The sequence below is a fragment of the Oncorhynchus masou genome, chromosome 8 (assembly GCF_036934945.1).
Source record: "Oncorhynchus masou masou isolate Uvic2021 chromosome 8, UVic_Omas_1.1, whole genome shotgun sequence".
In the NCBI taxonomy this organism is placed as follows: domain Eukaryota; kingdom Metazoa; phylum Chordata; class Actinopteri; order Salmoniformes; family Salmonidae; genus Oncorhynchus; species Oncorhynchus masou.
This window is the reverse complement of record NC_088219.1, coordinates 6,517,855-6,532,854: the sequence shown is the minus strand read 5'-3', so window position 1 is coordinate 6,532,854 and position 15,000 is coordinate 6,517,855. Positions and strand designations below refer to the sequence as shown.

At 47.8% G+C, this 15,000-nt stretch overlaps 1 protein-coding gene across 1 annotated transcript in view; it reads right to left on the bottom strand.

Annotated features, from left to right (window-relative positions):
* Positions 1-6,185: 6,185 nt before the first annotated feature.
* The window catches only part of LOC135543712 (short transient receptor potential channel 4-like), a 130,713-nt gene continuing 121,898 nt past the window's right edge, over positions 6,186-15,000 (bottom strand). Inside the window, 3 exon segments of the mRNA XM_064971079.1 lie at positions 6,186-6,682; positions 6,685-7,009; positions 7,195-7,284. Of these exon segments, the coding sequence (XP_064827151.1) occupies positions 6,186-6,682; positions 6,685-7,009; positions 7,195-7,284 (912 nt within the window).

Here is a 15,000-nt window from a genome sequence, read left to right as displayed (position 1 = left end):
TATGATATTGTCTGTGAGAGCCTACATGATATTGTCTGTGAGAGGTAGAGGCCTACATGATATTGTCTGTGACAGGAGAGGCCTACATGATATTGTCTGTGAGAGGAGAGGCCTACATGATATTGTCTGTGAGAGGAGAGAGGCCTATATGATATTGTCTGTGAGAGGGAGAGGCCTACATGATATTGTCTGTGACAGGAGAGGCCTACATGATATTGTCTGTGAGAGGAGAGAGGCCTATATGATATTGTCTGTGAGAGGGAGAGGCCTACATGATATTGTCTGTGACAGGAGAGGCCTACATGATATTGTCTGTGAGAGGAGAGGCCTGTATGATATTGTCTGTGAGATGAGAGGCCTATATGATATTGTCTGTGAGAGGAGAGAGGCCTATATGATATTGTCTGTGATAGGAGAGGCCTACATGATATTGTCTGTCAGAGGAGAGGCCTATATGATATTGTCTGTGAGAGGAGAGGCCTATATGATATTGTCTGTGAGAGGAGAGGCCTATATGATATTGTCTGTGAGAGGAGAGGCTTATATGATATTGTCTGTGAGAGGCGAGGCCAAGATGATATTGTCTGTGAGAGGAGAGGCCTATATGATAGTGTCTGTGAGAGGAGAGGCCTATATGATATTGTCTGTGAGAGGAGATGCTTATATGATATTGTCTGTGAGAGGCGAGGCCAAGATGATATTGTCTGTGAGAGGAGAGGCCTATATGATAGTGTCTGTGAGAGGAGAGGCCTATATGATATTGTCTGTGAGAGGAGAGGCCTACATGATATTGTCTGTGAGAAGAGAAGCCTATATGATATTTCCTGTGAGAGGAGAGGCCTATATGATATTGTCTGTTAGAGGAGAGGCCTATATGATATTGTCTGTGAGAGGAGAGGCCTACATGATATTATCTGTGAGAGGAGAGGCCTACATGATATTGTCTGTGAGAGGATAGGCCTATATGATATTGTCTGTGAGAGGAGAGGCGTACATGATATTGTATGTGAGAGGATAGGCCTATATGATATTGTCTGTGAGAGGAGAGGCCTTTATGATATTGTCTGTGAGAGGAGAGGCCTTTATGATATTGTCTGTGAGAGGCCTACATTATATTGTCTGTGAGAGGAGAGGCCTATATGATATTGTCTGTGAGAGGAGAGGCCTTTATGATATTGTCTGTGAGAGGAGAGGCCTATATGATATTGTCTGTTAGAGGAGAGGCCTACATGATATTGTCTGTGAGAGGCATATATGCTACTGTCTGTGAGAGGAGAGGCCTATATGATATTGTATGTGAGAGGATAGGCCTATATGATATTGTCTGTGAGAGGAGAGGCCTTTATGATATTGTCTGTGAGAGGCCTACATTATATTGTCTGTGAGAGGAGAGGCCTACATGATATTGTCTGTGAGAGGAGAGGCCTACATGATATTGTATGTGAGAGGATAGGCCTATATGATATTGTCTGTGAGAGGAGAGGCCTTTATGATATTGTCTGTGAGAGGCCTACATTATATTGTCTGTGAGAGGAGAGGCCTATATGATATTGTCTGTGAGAGGAGAGGCCTTTATGATATTGTCTGTGAGAGGAGAGGCCTTTATGATATTGTCTGTGAGAGGCCTATATGATATTGTCTGTGAGAGGAGAGGCCTACATGATATTGTCTGTGAGAGGCGAGGCCAAGATGATATTGTCTGTGAGAGGAGAGGCCTACATGATATTGTCTGTGAGAGGCGAGGCCAAGATGATATTGTCTGTGAGAGGAGAGGCCTATATGATATTGTCTGTGAGAGGCCTATATGATATTGTCTGTGAGAGGAGAGGCCTATATGATATTGTCTGTGAGAGGAGAGGCCTATATGATATTGTCTGTTAGAGGAGAGGCCAATATGATATTGTCTGTGAGAGGATAGGCCTATATGATATTGTCTGTGAGAGGAGAGGCCTTTATGATATTGTCTGTGAGAGGCCTATATGATATTGTCTGTGAGAGGAGAGGCCTACATGATATTGTCTGTGAGAGGAGAGGCCTACATGATATTGTCTGTGAGAGGATAGGCCTATATGATATTGTCTGTGAGAGGCCTACATGATATTGTCTGTGAGAGGAGAGGCCTTTATGATATTGTCTGTGAGAGGCCTACATTATATTGTCTGTGAGAGGAGAGGCCTATATGATATTGTCTGTGAGAGGAGAGGCCTTTATGATATTGTCTGTGAGAGGAGAGGCCTTTATGATATTGTCTGTGAGAGGCCTATATGATATTGTCTGTGAGAGGAGAGGCCTACATGATATTGTCTGTGAGAGTAGAGGCCTATATGATATTGTCTGTGAGAGGAGAGGCCTACATGATATTGTCTGTGAGAGGCGAGGCCAAGATGATATTGTCTGTGAGAGGAGAGGCCTATATGATATTGTCTGTGAGAGGAGAGGCCTATATGATATTGTCTGTGAGAGGAGAGGCCTATATGATATTGTCTGTGAGAGGAGAAGCCTATATGATATTGTCTGTTGGAGGAGAGGCCTATATGATATTGTCTGTGAGAGGAGAGGCCTATATGATATTGTCTGTGAGAGGAGAGGCCTATATGATATTGTCTGTGAGAGTAGAAGCCTTTATGATATTGTCTGTGAGAGGAGAGGCCTACATGATATTGTCTGTGAGAGGAGAAGCCTATATGATATTGTCTGTGAGAGGGGAGGCCTATATGATTGACATGGTTAAATGTACGAGCAGTGGTAAGGGTTGTAAAAGTCCGGTCACCTTTCCATAATGTCCAGATTTTCCAGAAATCCTGGTTGGAAGAATCCCGGAATCAGATGAGAATATGCAGGAAATCTGGGAATCTTCTAGCCGGATTTCTGAAAAACCTGGGAATTTTGGAAAAGTCACTGTAGTTGTGCAACCCGAACCAGTAATAATGTAGTCTAATACCGAAGTTAGTAAATACGAGGCTCTGAAAATTTGCATAGAAAAACTATTACAGATATGTTGCATGATTCTTGACAAACATTTTGAGATAATTATTTGAGTATAACGTGCTGGAAGAAATAGAGTAAAGATCTATAACAGAGAGGATCTATAACAGAGATGATCTATAACAGAGAGGATCTATAACAGAGAGGATCTATAACAGAGAGGATCTATAACAGAGAAGATCTATAACAGATAGGATCTATAAGAGGATACATATGTTGTTCTGTTCATAGCTGAGCGTAGAGAGAGAAGGAAAGCAGGGGATGTGGTACGAGAGAGTGAGAGAGAGATGAGGGGATAGAGGGAGGTGGTAGAGGGATGGGGACAGCGAGAGGGAGGTGGTAGAGGGAAGGGGACAGGGGACAGAGGGAGGTGGTAGAGGGAAGGGGACAGGGGACAGAGGGAGGTGGTAGAGGGAAGGGGACAGAGGGAGGGAGGTGGTAGAGGGATGGGGACAGGGGACAGAGGGAGGTGGTAGAGGGAAGGGGACAGAGGGAGGGAGGTGGTAGAGGGATGGGGACAGGGGACAGAGGGAGGTGGTAGAGGGAAGGGGACAGAGGGAAGGGTACAGGGGACAGGGGACAGAGGGAGGTGGTAGAGGGAAGGGGACAAGGGACAGAGGGAGGAGGGAGAGGGAAGGGGACAGAGGGAAGGGGACAGAGGGAGGTGGTAGAGGGAAGGGGACAGAGGGAAGGGGACAGAGGGAGGTGGTAGAGGGAAGGGGACAGAGGGAAGGGGACATAGGAGAGGGAGCCAACGAATAGGGGAAATAGCTCCTGTGACAGATATACAAAGTGATGGAAAGGGAGAAGAAAGATGGCAATAACAGAGGGACAAGTCTCCCCATAGATGACTGGTCCAAGCACAGGGCAGACTAAACAGTGAATTTATTTTGTATTTCTTCCCTTCAGAAAGCGGTAGACATAATCCACGACATCACCATTCCATATGACATCATCCATGACGTCACCATTCCATATGACATCATCCATGACATCACCATTCCATATGACATCATCCATGACGTCACCATTCCACATGACATCATCCATGACGTCACCATTCCACATGACATCATCCATGACGTCACCATTCCATATGACATCATCCATGACGTCACCATTCCATATGACATCATTCATGATGTCACCATTCCATATGACATCATCCATGACGTCACCATTCCATATGACATCATCCGTGACGTAGTAAGGGTCTATTAGTCCCACTGGCAAGACTGTCCCAAAAGGACACAATGTTATTCCCCGTGCGGGTCACTACTGTTGAGCAGAGAGCAGCTGTCTTTGGGGGTGAATAGAGTGTCCTCGATCTGTGAGTCTGAATGTGTCACAAGCTTCCCTGAGTCTCCAAACATCACTGATCCTCCCAGCCTTGTCACAAACTGTACATGTCCAAGCCTTGTCACAAACTGTACATGTCCCAGCCTTGTCACAAACTGTACATGTCCCAGCCTTGTCACAAACAGTAGATATCCAAGCCTTGTCATGTACAGTAGATATCCAAGCCTTGTCACGTACAGTAGATATCCAAGCCTTGTCATGTACAGTAGATATCCAAGCCTTGTCACAAACTGTACATGTCCAAGCCTTGTCATGTACAGTAGATATTCAAGCCTTGTCACAAACTGTACATGTCCAAGCCTTGTCATGTACAGTAGATATCCAAGCCTTGTCATGTACAGTAGATATTCAAGCCTTGTCACAAACTGTACATGTCCAAGCCTTGTCATGTACAGTAGATATCCAAGCCTTGTCACAAACTGTACATGTCCAAGCCTTGTCATGTACAGTAGATATCCAAGCCTTGTCATGTACAGTAGATATCCAAGCCTTGTCATATACAGTAGATATCCAAGCCCTGTCATGTACAGTACATGTCCAAGCCTTGTCACAAACTGTACATGTCCAAGCCTTGTCACAAACTGTACATGTCCAAGCCTTGTCATGTACAGTAGATATCCAAGCCTTGTCATGTACAGTAGATATCCAAGCCTTGTCATGTACAGTAGATATCCAAGCCTTGTCATGTACAGTAGATATTCAAGCCTTGTCACAAACTGTACATGTCCAAGCCTTGTCACAAACTGTACATGTCCAAGCCTTGTCATGTACAGTAGATATCCAAGCCTTGTCATGTACAGTAGATATCCAAGCCTTGTCATATACAGTAGATATCCAAGCCTTGTCACGTACAGTACATGTCCAAGCCTTGTCACAAACTGTACATGTCCAAGCCTTGTCACAAACTGTACATGTCCAAGCCTTGTCATGTACAGTAGATATCCAAGCCTTGTCATGTACAGTAGATATCCAAGCCTTGTCATATACAGTAGATATCCAAGCCTTGTCACGTACAGTACATGTCCAAGCCTTGTCACAAACTGTACATGTCCAAGCCTTGTCACAAACTGTACATGTCCAAGCCTTGTCATGTACAGTAGATATCCAAGCCTTGTCATGTACAGTAGATATTCAAGCCTTGTCATATACAGTAGATATCTAAGCCTTGTCATGTACAGTAGATATCCAAGCCTTGTCATGTACAGTAGATATCCAAGCCTTGTCATGTACAGTAGATATCCAAGCCTTGTCATGTACAGTAGATATTCAAGACTTGTCACAAACTGTACATGTCCAAGCCTTGTCACAAACTGTACATGTCCAAGCCTTGTCATGTACAGTAGATATCCAAGCCTTGTCATGTACAGTAGATATTCAAGCCTTGTCATATACAGTAGATATCCAAGCCTTGTCATGTACAGTAGATATCCATGCCTTGTCATGTACAGTAGATATCCAAGCCTTGTCATGTACAGTAGATATCCAAGCCTTGTCATGTACAGTAGATATTCAAGACTTGTCACAAACTGTACATGTCCAAGCCTTGTCATATACAGTAGATATCCAAGCCTTGTCATATACAGTAGATATCCAAGCCTTGTATAGGTTTGCATCCCAATCCCAATGCAAGGAAAGGAAGGAATTCTGTTTAAATGTCTTGATTCCAAAACTTTTTGGTCTTCACACTGAAATTGTCTGACACTGGACTTTCTTGGTGACAGAACCTTTTCCTGTAAATGTCCATTACAGTCCAACGAGTGATTATAACACCTCACAGAAACCTCACTCCGATTGTCGCTCTCGCTATCCAGCAGTGACGCATATCTCTGCTGTCTCTTCCACTATTCCATCTCTCTCCCATACCTAAGTCTCTCCTCCTCGCCACGCCCTTTAGACGACCCTGATGCAACCCCATCAGCACCTGACTCCTGATGGAGGAAACTCTCCCTCTCCTCCTCTTCCTCCTCCTCCTCCTCCTCCTCCTCCTCCACCCCTTCCCTCTCTTTCCCTGTCCCTGTATTGGCCTCTTCCTCCTTCACTCCATCCTCCTCCTCTTCCTCCTTCTCTCTATCCTCCAACAGTCCCTTGCCCTCCTCACCCCCTGCCTCCCCCTTCCCTCCCTCCCCGTCCGATTCCCCTGCCTCCCCCTTCCGTCCCTCCCCGTCCGATTCCCCTGTCTCCCCCATCTCCTCGGACACAGAGTATATATTCCCAACCCCAGTAGCTCCACCCCTTTGGCGTTTCTGGAACAACCCAAAATCAGTGATGTCCCTGGGAAAGTCTTTCCTCTGACCCTGCTTGTCTCTGGAGCTTGCAGAGACACCACCATCGGAGGGCAGGGGGCCAGGCCGTTAGCCAACCTCAGCCCGTTGAAGGCAAGTGCGTCTGGGAGCCGAGGAGAGGAGGCTGTGGCGCCGCCCTGCTGGATGATGGAGGCGGTTACGGTGAACAGTGTCTTCTTGTTGTTCTTCAGCTGGCCAATGGATGTGGGGGGTGGTGGGGACCTTAAGGGACCGGTCGGCATAGGCTAGGCAGGACTGCCCTCCACCAACCCCAGACCCCCTGAACCCCCCAACAACACCCCCGGACCTCCCAGACCAGGTTTACCTGTCTTCATCATCCCCATCACCTCGTAACGGAAACTAGAGATGTCCTGCTTCAGCTCCTAGAACAAAGGGACAGGGAGACAAGAGAGGTATTATATGACAGAAAGCCAGGAAAAACAACAGCGAAATGAACAGAATGGTTATTTGACTGTAAAGTGACTTGAGCCTAAGCTCAAGGTGTTCTGATTCAGTTCCCGTACAAGCAGAGAGAAGAGACAGTCTCCAGGTCAAACCCAGTCCTCACCTTAAAGTTCTCCTCAGTCAGCCCCTCCTCTGTTTTAGCGTCTCTGATCATGGCTGCTACATATCGCTTCACCAGGTTCCTCAACACCTCCTGGAACACACAACAACAACAACAACAACAACAACAACAACAAAAACATTAAACATGGAGGCGGCAGGTAGCCTAGTGGTTAGAGTTTAGAGGAGGCAGGTAGCCTAGTGGTTAGAGTGTAGAGGAGGCATGTAGCCTAGTGATTAGAGTGTAGAGGCGGCAGGTAGCCTCGTGGTTAGAGTGTAGAGGTGGCAGGTAGCCTAGTGGTTAGAGTGTAGAGGCGGCAGGTAGCCTAGTGGTTAGAGTGTAGAGACGGCAGGTAGCCTAGTGGTTAGAGTGTAGAGGAGGCAGGTAGCCTAGTGGTTAGAGTGTAGAGGCGGCAGGTAGCCTAGTGGTTAGAGTGTAGAGGTGGCAGGTAGCCTAGTGGTTAGAGCGTAGAGGTGGCAGGTAGCCTAGTGGTTAGAGCGTAGAGGTGGTAGGTAGCCTAGTGGTTAGAGTGTAGAGGAGGCAGGTAGCCTAGTGGTTAGAGTGTAGAGGCGGCAGGTAGCCTAGTGGTTAGAGTGTAGAGGTGGCAGGTAGACTAGTGGTTAGAGCGTAGAGGTGGCAGGTAGCCTAGTGGTTAGAGAGTAGAGGTGGCAGGTAGCCTAGTGGTTAGACTGCAGAGGTGGCCTAGTGGTTAGAGTGTTGGACTTGTAACCAAAAGGTTGTTGGAGCAAATCACAGAGCTGACAAGGTAAAAATATGTGGTTCTTCCCCTGAACAAGGCGGTTAACCCACTGTTTCTAGGCCATCATTGAAAATAATAATTTGTTCTGAACTGACTTGCCTAGCAAAAATCATTTTAAATAATTATAGACAGGAAATCTCATTTGTATGATACTGTAACGTGGATGGAGAAGTACAATGAAACCTTTACAATCATTCATACTCTTTCGTAACAAATCAAATTATATTTGTCATACAACAGGTAGACCTTACCGTGAAATGCTTACTTACTAGCCCTTAACCAACAATGCAGTTTTAAGAAAATAAATAAGAGTTAAGAAAATATTTACTAAATAAACTAAAGAACACAGGGGAACCGGTACCGAGTCAGTGTGCAGGAGTACAGGGTAGTAGATGTAGGTAGGAGTACAGTGACTATAGGGGTACAGGTTAGTCTGGGTAATATGTACATGTAGGTAGGGGTACAGGGTAGTCTGGGTAATATGTACATGTAGGTAGGGGTACAGTGACTATGGGGTACAGGTTAGTCTGGGTAATATGTACATGTAGGTAGGGGTACAGTGACTATGGGGTACAGGGTAGTTGAGGTAATATGTAGATGTAGGTACATTTACATTTACATTTAAGTCATTTAGCAGACGTAGGAGTACAGGGTAGTCTGGGTAATATGTAGATGTAGGTAGGGGTACAGTGACTATGGGGTACAGGGTAGTTGAGGTAATATGTAGATGTAGGTAGGAGTACAGGGTAGTCTGGGTAATATGTAGATGTAGGTAGGGGTACAGTGACTATGGGGTACAGGGTAGTTGAGGTAATATGTAGATGTAGGTAGGGGTACAGTGACTATGGGGGTACAGGGTAGTCTGGGTAATATGTACATGTAGGTAGGGGTACAGTGATTATGTGGGTACAGGTTAGAGGTAATATGTACATGTAGGTAGTGGTACAGTGACTATGGGGGTACAGGTTAGTTTGGGTAATATGTACATGTAGGTAGGGGTACAGTGACTATGGGGGTACAGGTTAGTCTGGGTAATATGTACATGTAGGTATGGGTACAGTGACTAATGGGGGTACAGGGCAGTCTGGGTAATATGTACATGTAGGTAGGGGTACAGTGACTATGGGGGTACAGGTTAGTCTGGGTAATATGTACATGTAGGTAGGAGTACAGGGTAGTCTGGGTAATATGTAGATTTAGGTAGGGGTACAGTGACTATGGGGTACAGGTTAGTCTGGGTAATATGTAGATGTAGGTAGGATTACAGGGTAGTCTGGGTAATATCTACATGTAGGTAGGGGTACAGTGATTATGGGGGTACAGGTTAGAGGTAATATCTACATGTAGGTAGGGGTACAGTGACTATGGGGTACAGGGTAGTTGAGGTAATATGTACATGTAGGTAGGGGTACAGGGTAGTCTGGGTAATATGTACATGTAGGTAGGGGTACAGTGACTATGGGGGTACAGGTTAGAGGTAATATGTACATGTAGGTAGGAGTACAGGGTAGTCTGGGTAATATGTACACGTAGGTAGGGGTACAGTGACTATGGGGTACAGGTTAGAGGTAATATGTACATGTAGGTAGGGGTACAGGGTAGTCTGGGTAATATGTACATGTAGGTAGGAGTACAGTGACTATGGGGGTACAGGTTAGTCTGGGTAATATGTACATGAGGGAGGGGTACAGTGACTTTGGGGGTACAGGGTAGTCTGGGTAATATGTACATGTAGGTAGGGGTACAGGGCAGTCTGGGTAATATGTACATGAGGGAGGGGTACAGTGACTTTGGGGGTACAGGGTAGTCTGGGTAATATGTACATGTAGGTAGGGGTACAGTGACTATGGGGGTACAGGTTAGTCTGGGTAATATGTACATGTAGGTAGGGGTACAGTGACTATGGGGTACAGGTTAGAGGTAATATGTACATGTAGGTAGGAGTACAGGGTGGTCTGGGTAATATGCACATGTAGGTAGGGGTACAGTGACTATGGGGGTACAGGGCAGTCTGGGTAATATGTACATGTAGGTAGGAGTACAGTGACTATGGGGTACAGGTTAGAGGTAATATGTACATGTAGGTAGGGGTACAGGGTAGTCTGGGTAATATGTAGATGTAGGTAGGGGTACAGTGACTATGTGGGTACAGGTTAGAGGTAATATGTACATGTAGGTAGGGGTACAGGGTAGTCTGGGGAATATGTAGATGTAGGTAGGGGTACAGTGACTATGGGGTACAGGGTAGTCTGGGTAATATGTACATGTAGGTAGGGGTACAGTGACTATGGGGTACAGGGCAGTCTGGGTAATATGTACATGTAGGTAGGGGTACAGTGACTATAGGGGTACAGGTTAGTCTGGGTAATATGTACATGTAGGTAGGGGTACAGTGACTAATGGGGGTACAGGGCAGTCTGGGTAATATGTACATGTAGGTAGGGGTACAGGGTAGTCTGGGTAATATGTACATGTAGGTAGGGGTACAGTGACTAATGGGGGTACAGGGCAGTCTGGGTAATATGTACATGTAGGTAGGGGTACAGTGACTATAGGGGTACAGGTTAGTCTGGGTAATATGTACATGTAGGTAGGGGTACAGTGACTAATGGGGGTACAGGGCAGTCTGGGTAATATGTACATGTAGGTAGGGGTACAGTGACTATGGGGGTACAGGTTAGTCTGGGTAATATGTACATGTAGGTAGGGGTACAGTGACTATGGGGTACAGGTTAGAGGTAATATGTACATGTAGGTAGGGGTACAGTGACTATGGGGGTACAGGGTAGTCTGGGTAATATGTACATGTAGGTAGGGGTACAGTGACTATGGGGTACAGGTTAGAGGTAATATGTACATGTAGGTAGGGGTACAGTGACTATGGGGGTACAGGGTAGTCTGGGTAATATGTACATGTAGGTAGGGGTACAGTGACTATGGGGTACAGGTTAGAGGTAATATGTACATGTAGGTAGGGATACAGTGACTATGGGGGTACAGGGTAGTCTGGGTAATATTTACATGTAGGTAGGGGTACAGTGACTATGGGGTACAGGTTAGAGGTAATATGTACATGTAGGTAGGGGTACAGTGACTATGGGGGTACAGGGTAGTCTGGGTAATATGTACATGTAGGTAGGGGTACAGTGACTATGGGTTACAGGTTAGAGGTAATATGTACATGTAGGTAGGGGTACAGTGACTATGGGGGTACAGGGTAGTCTGGGTAATATGTACATGTAGGTAGGGGTACAGTGACTATGGGGTACAGGTTAGAGGTAATATGTACATGTAGGTAGGGATACAGTGACTATGGGGTACAGGTTAGAGGTAATATGTACATGTAGGTAGGGATACTGTGACTCTGCATAGATATGAAACAGCAAGTAGCAGCAGTGTAAAATACGTTTGTGGTGGGGGTCAATGTAAATAGTCTGAAAAGCCATTTCATTAGCTGTTCAGCCGTCTCATGGCATCGGGACAGAAGCTGTTAAGGAGCCTTTTCGACCTCGATTCGGCAGAAAACCAACTGTATATTATCTGTTTTGTCGTTCAGCCACGACTCAGTGAAACATAAGATATTACAGGTTTTAATGTCCCGTTTGTATGGGATAGTCTTGAATGGAGCTCATCCAGTTTATTCTCCAGTGATTGCACGTTGGCCAATAGGACAGATGGTAGAGGTGGGTTACCCACTCGCCGACGAATTCTCACAAGGCACCCGGACCTGGGTCCCCTGTATCGGCGTGTTCTCTTCATGTGAATGACGGGGATTTGGGCCTGGTCCGGTATCAGCAGTCTACCCTTCGCGTCAGACCCATTAAAGAAACTATCTGTGTCGAGTTCGAGGTGAGTAATCGCTGTTCTGATATCTAGAAGCTCTTTTCTGTCAAAAGAGACGGGGGCAGAAACAAGCTACAAACAATGAGAAAAAACTAACAAAATAGCACAATTGGTTAGTCGCCCGTAAAACTGTAGCCTTCCCATCCAGCGCCATTTTATAATAACATCAACAGACAGACAACAATGTCCATAGACAACACTGTCCATAGACAACACTGTCCATAGACAACTGATTGACAACACTGTCCATAGACAACTGATTGACAACACTGTCCATAGACAACTGATTGACAACACTGTCCATAGACAACTGATTGACAACACTGTCCATAGACAACTGATTGACAACACTGTCCATAGACAACTGATTGACAACACTGTCCATAGACAACTGATTGACAACACTGTCCATAGACAACTGATTGACAACACTGTCCATAGACAACTGATTGACAACACTGTCCATAGACAACTGATTGACAACACTGTTCATAGACAACTGATTGACAACACTGTCCATAGACAACCGATAGACAACACTGTCCATAGTGTGGAGTGTAATAGAGATCATCTGTGGATCTGTTGGGGCGGTATGTGAATTGGTGTGGGTCCAGGGTCTCTGGGATGATGGTGGTGTTGTGAGCCACGACCAGCTTTTCAAAACATGTCATGGCTACAGATTTAGACAGGTTGCCTTGGCGTTCTTGAGTACAGGGACTATGGTGGTCTGCTTGAAACATGTAGGTATTACAGACTGCCAGCTGGTCAGGCTCTGATTCCAGATCCTGGTAATCCTTCTGGCCAGTGAATGTTACCTGTTTAACCCTTGACCTACAACGTCCGTGCTCCCGTGAAAATCTAATTAGCATAATGAAAATATCCCTATTGAAATCCGAGGTTTAAGAAATATGTCTTTTTTTGCATCTCAAACGATCGATCAGCCAATAGTGTTCCTTTTAAATACATTTCGTATTTTCTTTCCATCCAACTTTGAACCTAAATCCAATGACACGGCGAAATGAAGTTGAATTCAAGTTAGTTTACTGCAGTGTCATTGTGTCCTTGCTATGATGCTGAGGCGGGACCAAGTCATTTGCGTCATAAGCAACACACTGGGCAGAGACATCAGTTTAACATATAGTTTTGATTGACATGTGGTTGAGTCAATCAAAACTATATGTTAAACTGATGTCTCTGCCCAGTGTGTTGCTTATGACGCAAATGACTTGGTCCCGCCTCAGCATCATAGCAAGGACACAATGACACTGCGGTATTGAGTTGTATTGACTCAATACCTTACCATGTACAGCAACTGGACATTACAATAATGAATGAATTCCCATTGTCTGCTTGTTGAGCATTGCCCTCTCAGGACCTGAGATATGTCCATTGTTCATTGAAACATACAGTATGTGTGAAAGAATAAGGGTGAACGACTTAATTTGAGCCAGTTTCAAAATCAGTCTGTGAAACAGTCCTGTAGCTTAGCATCCTCCCTGCCTGTCTCCCTGCCTGTCTCCCTGCCTGTCTCCTTGCCTGTCTCCCTGCCTGTCTCCCTGCCTGTCTCCCTGCCTCCCCTCCTGTCTCCTTGCCTGTCTCCCTGCCTGTCTCCCTGCCTGTCTCCCTGCCTCCCTGCCTCCCCTCCTGTCTCCCTTTCTCCTTGCCTGTCTCCCTGCCTGTCACCCTGCCTGTCTCCCTGCCTCCCCTCCTGTCTCCTTGCCTGTCTCCCTGCCTGTCTCCCTGCCTGTCTCCCTGCCTCCCCTCCTGTCTCCCTGCCTGTCTCCCTGCCTCCCCTCCTGTCTCCTTGCCTGTCTCCCTGCCTGTCTCCCTGCCTCCCCTCCTGTCTCCTTGCCTGTCTCCCTGTCTCCCTGTCTCCCTGCCTGTCTCCCTGTCTCCCTGTCTCCCTGCCTGTCTCCCTGTCTCCCTGCCTGTCTCCCTGCCTCCCCTCCTGTCTCCTTGCCTGTCTCCCTGTCTCCCTGCCTGTCTCCCTGTCTCCCTGCCTGTCTCCCTGTCTCCCTGCCTGTCTCCCTGTCTCCCTGCCTGTCTCCCTGCCTCCCCTCCTGTCTCCTTGCCTGTCTCCCTGTCTCCCTGCCTGTCTCCCTGTCTCCCTCCCTGTCTCCCTGCCTGTCTCCCTGTCTCCCTGTCTCCCTGCCTGTCTCCCTGCCTCCCCTCCTGTCTCCTTGCCTGTCTCCCTGCCTGTCTCCCTGTCTCCCTGCCTGTCTCCCTGCCTCCCCGCCTGTCTCCCTGTCTCCCTGCCTGTCTCCCTGTCTCCCTGCCTGTCTCCCTGCCTCCCCGCCTGTCTCCCTGTCTCCCTGCCTGTCTCCCTGTCTCCCTGCCTGTCTCCCTGTCTCCCTGCCTGTCTCCCTGTCTCCCTGCCTCCCTGCCTGTCTCCCTGTCTCCCTGCCTGTCTCCCTGTCTCCCTGCCTGTCTCCCTGTCTCCCTGCCTGTCTCCCTGTCTCCCTGCCTCCCTGCCTGTCTCCCTGTCTCCCTGCCTGTCTCCCTGCCTGTCTCCCTGTCTCCCTGCCTGTCTCCCTGCCTCCCTGCCTGCCTCCCTTGCCTGTCTCCCTGCCTCCCCTCCTGTCTCCCTGCCTCCCCTCCTGTCTCCCTGCCTGCCTCCCTGCCTGTCTCCCCGCCTGTCTCCCTGCCTTCCTGCCTGCCTCCCTTGCCTGTCTCCCTGCCTCCCCTCCTGTCTCCCTGCCTGCCTCCCTGCCTGTCTCCCCGCCTGTCTCCCTGCCTCCCCTCCTGTCTCCCCGCCTGTCTCCCTGCCTCCCCTCCTGTCTCCCTGCCTCCCTGCCTGCCTCCCTGCCTGTCTCCCTGCCTGTCTCCCCGCCTGTCTCCCTGCCTCCTTGCCTGTATCCCTGCCTCCCCGCCTGTCTCCCTGCCTGTCTCCCTGCCAGTCTCCCTGCCTGCCTCCCCGCCTGTCTCCCGGTCTGTCTCCTTGCCTGTCTCCCTGCCTGTCACCCTGCCTGTCTCCCTGCCTCCCCGCCTGTCTCCTGCCTCCTTCCCTGTCTCCCTGCCTCCTTCCCTGTCTCCCTGCCTCCTTCCCTGTCTCCCTGCCTCCTTCCCTGTCTCCCTGCCTCATTCCCTGTCTCCCTGCCTCCCCGCCTGTCTCCCTGCCTCCTTCCCTGTCTCCCTGCCTCCTTCCCTGTCTCCCTGCCTCCTTCCCTATCTCCCTGCCTCCCCGCCTGTCTCCCTGCCTCCCCATA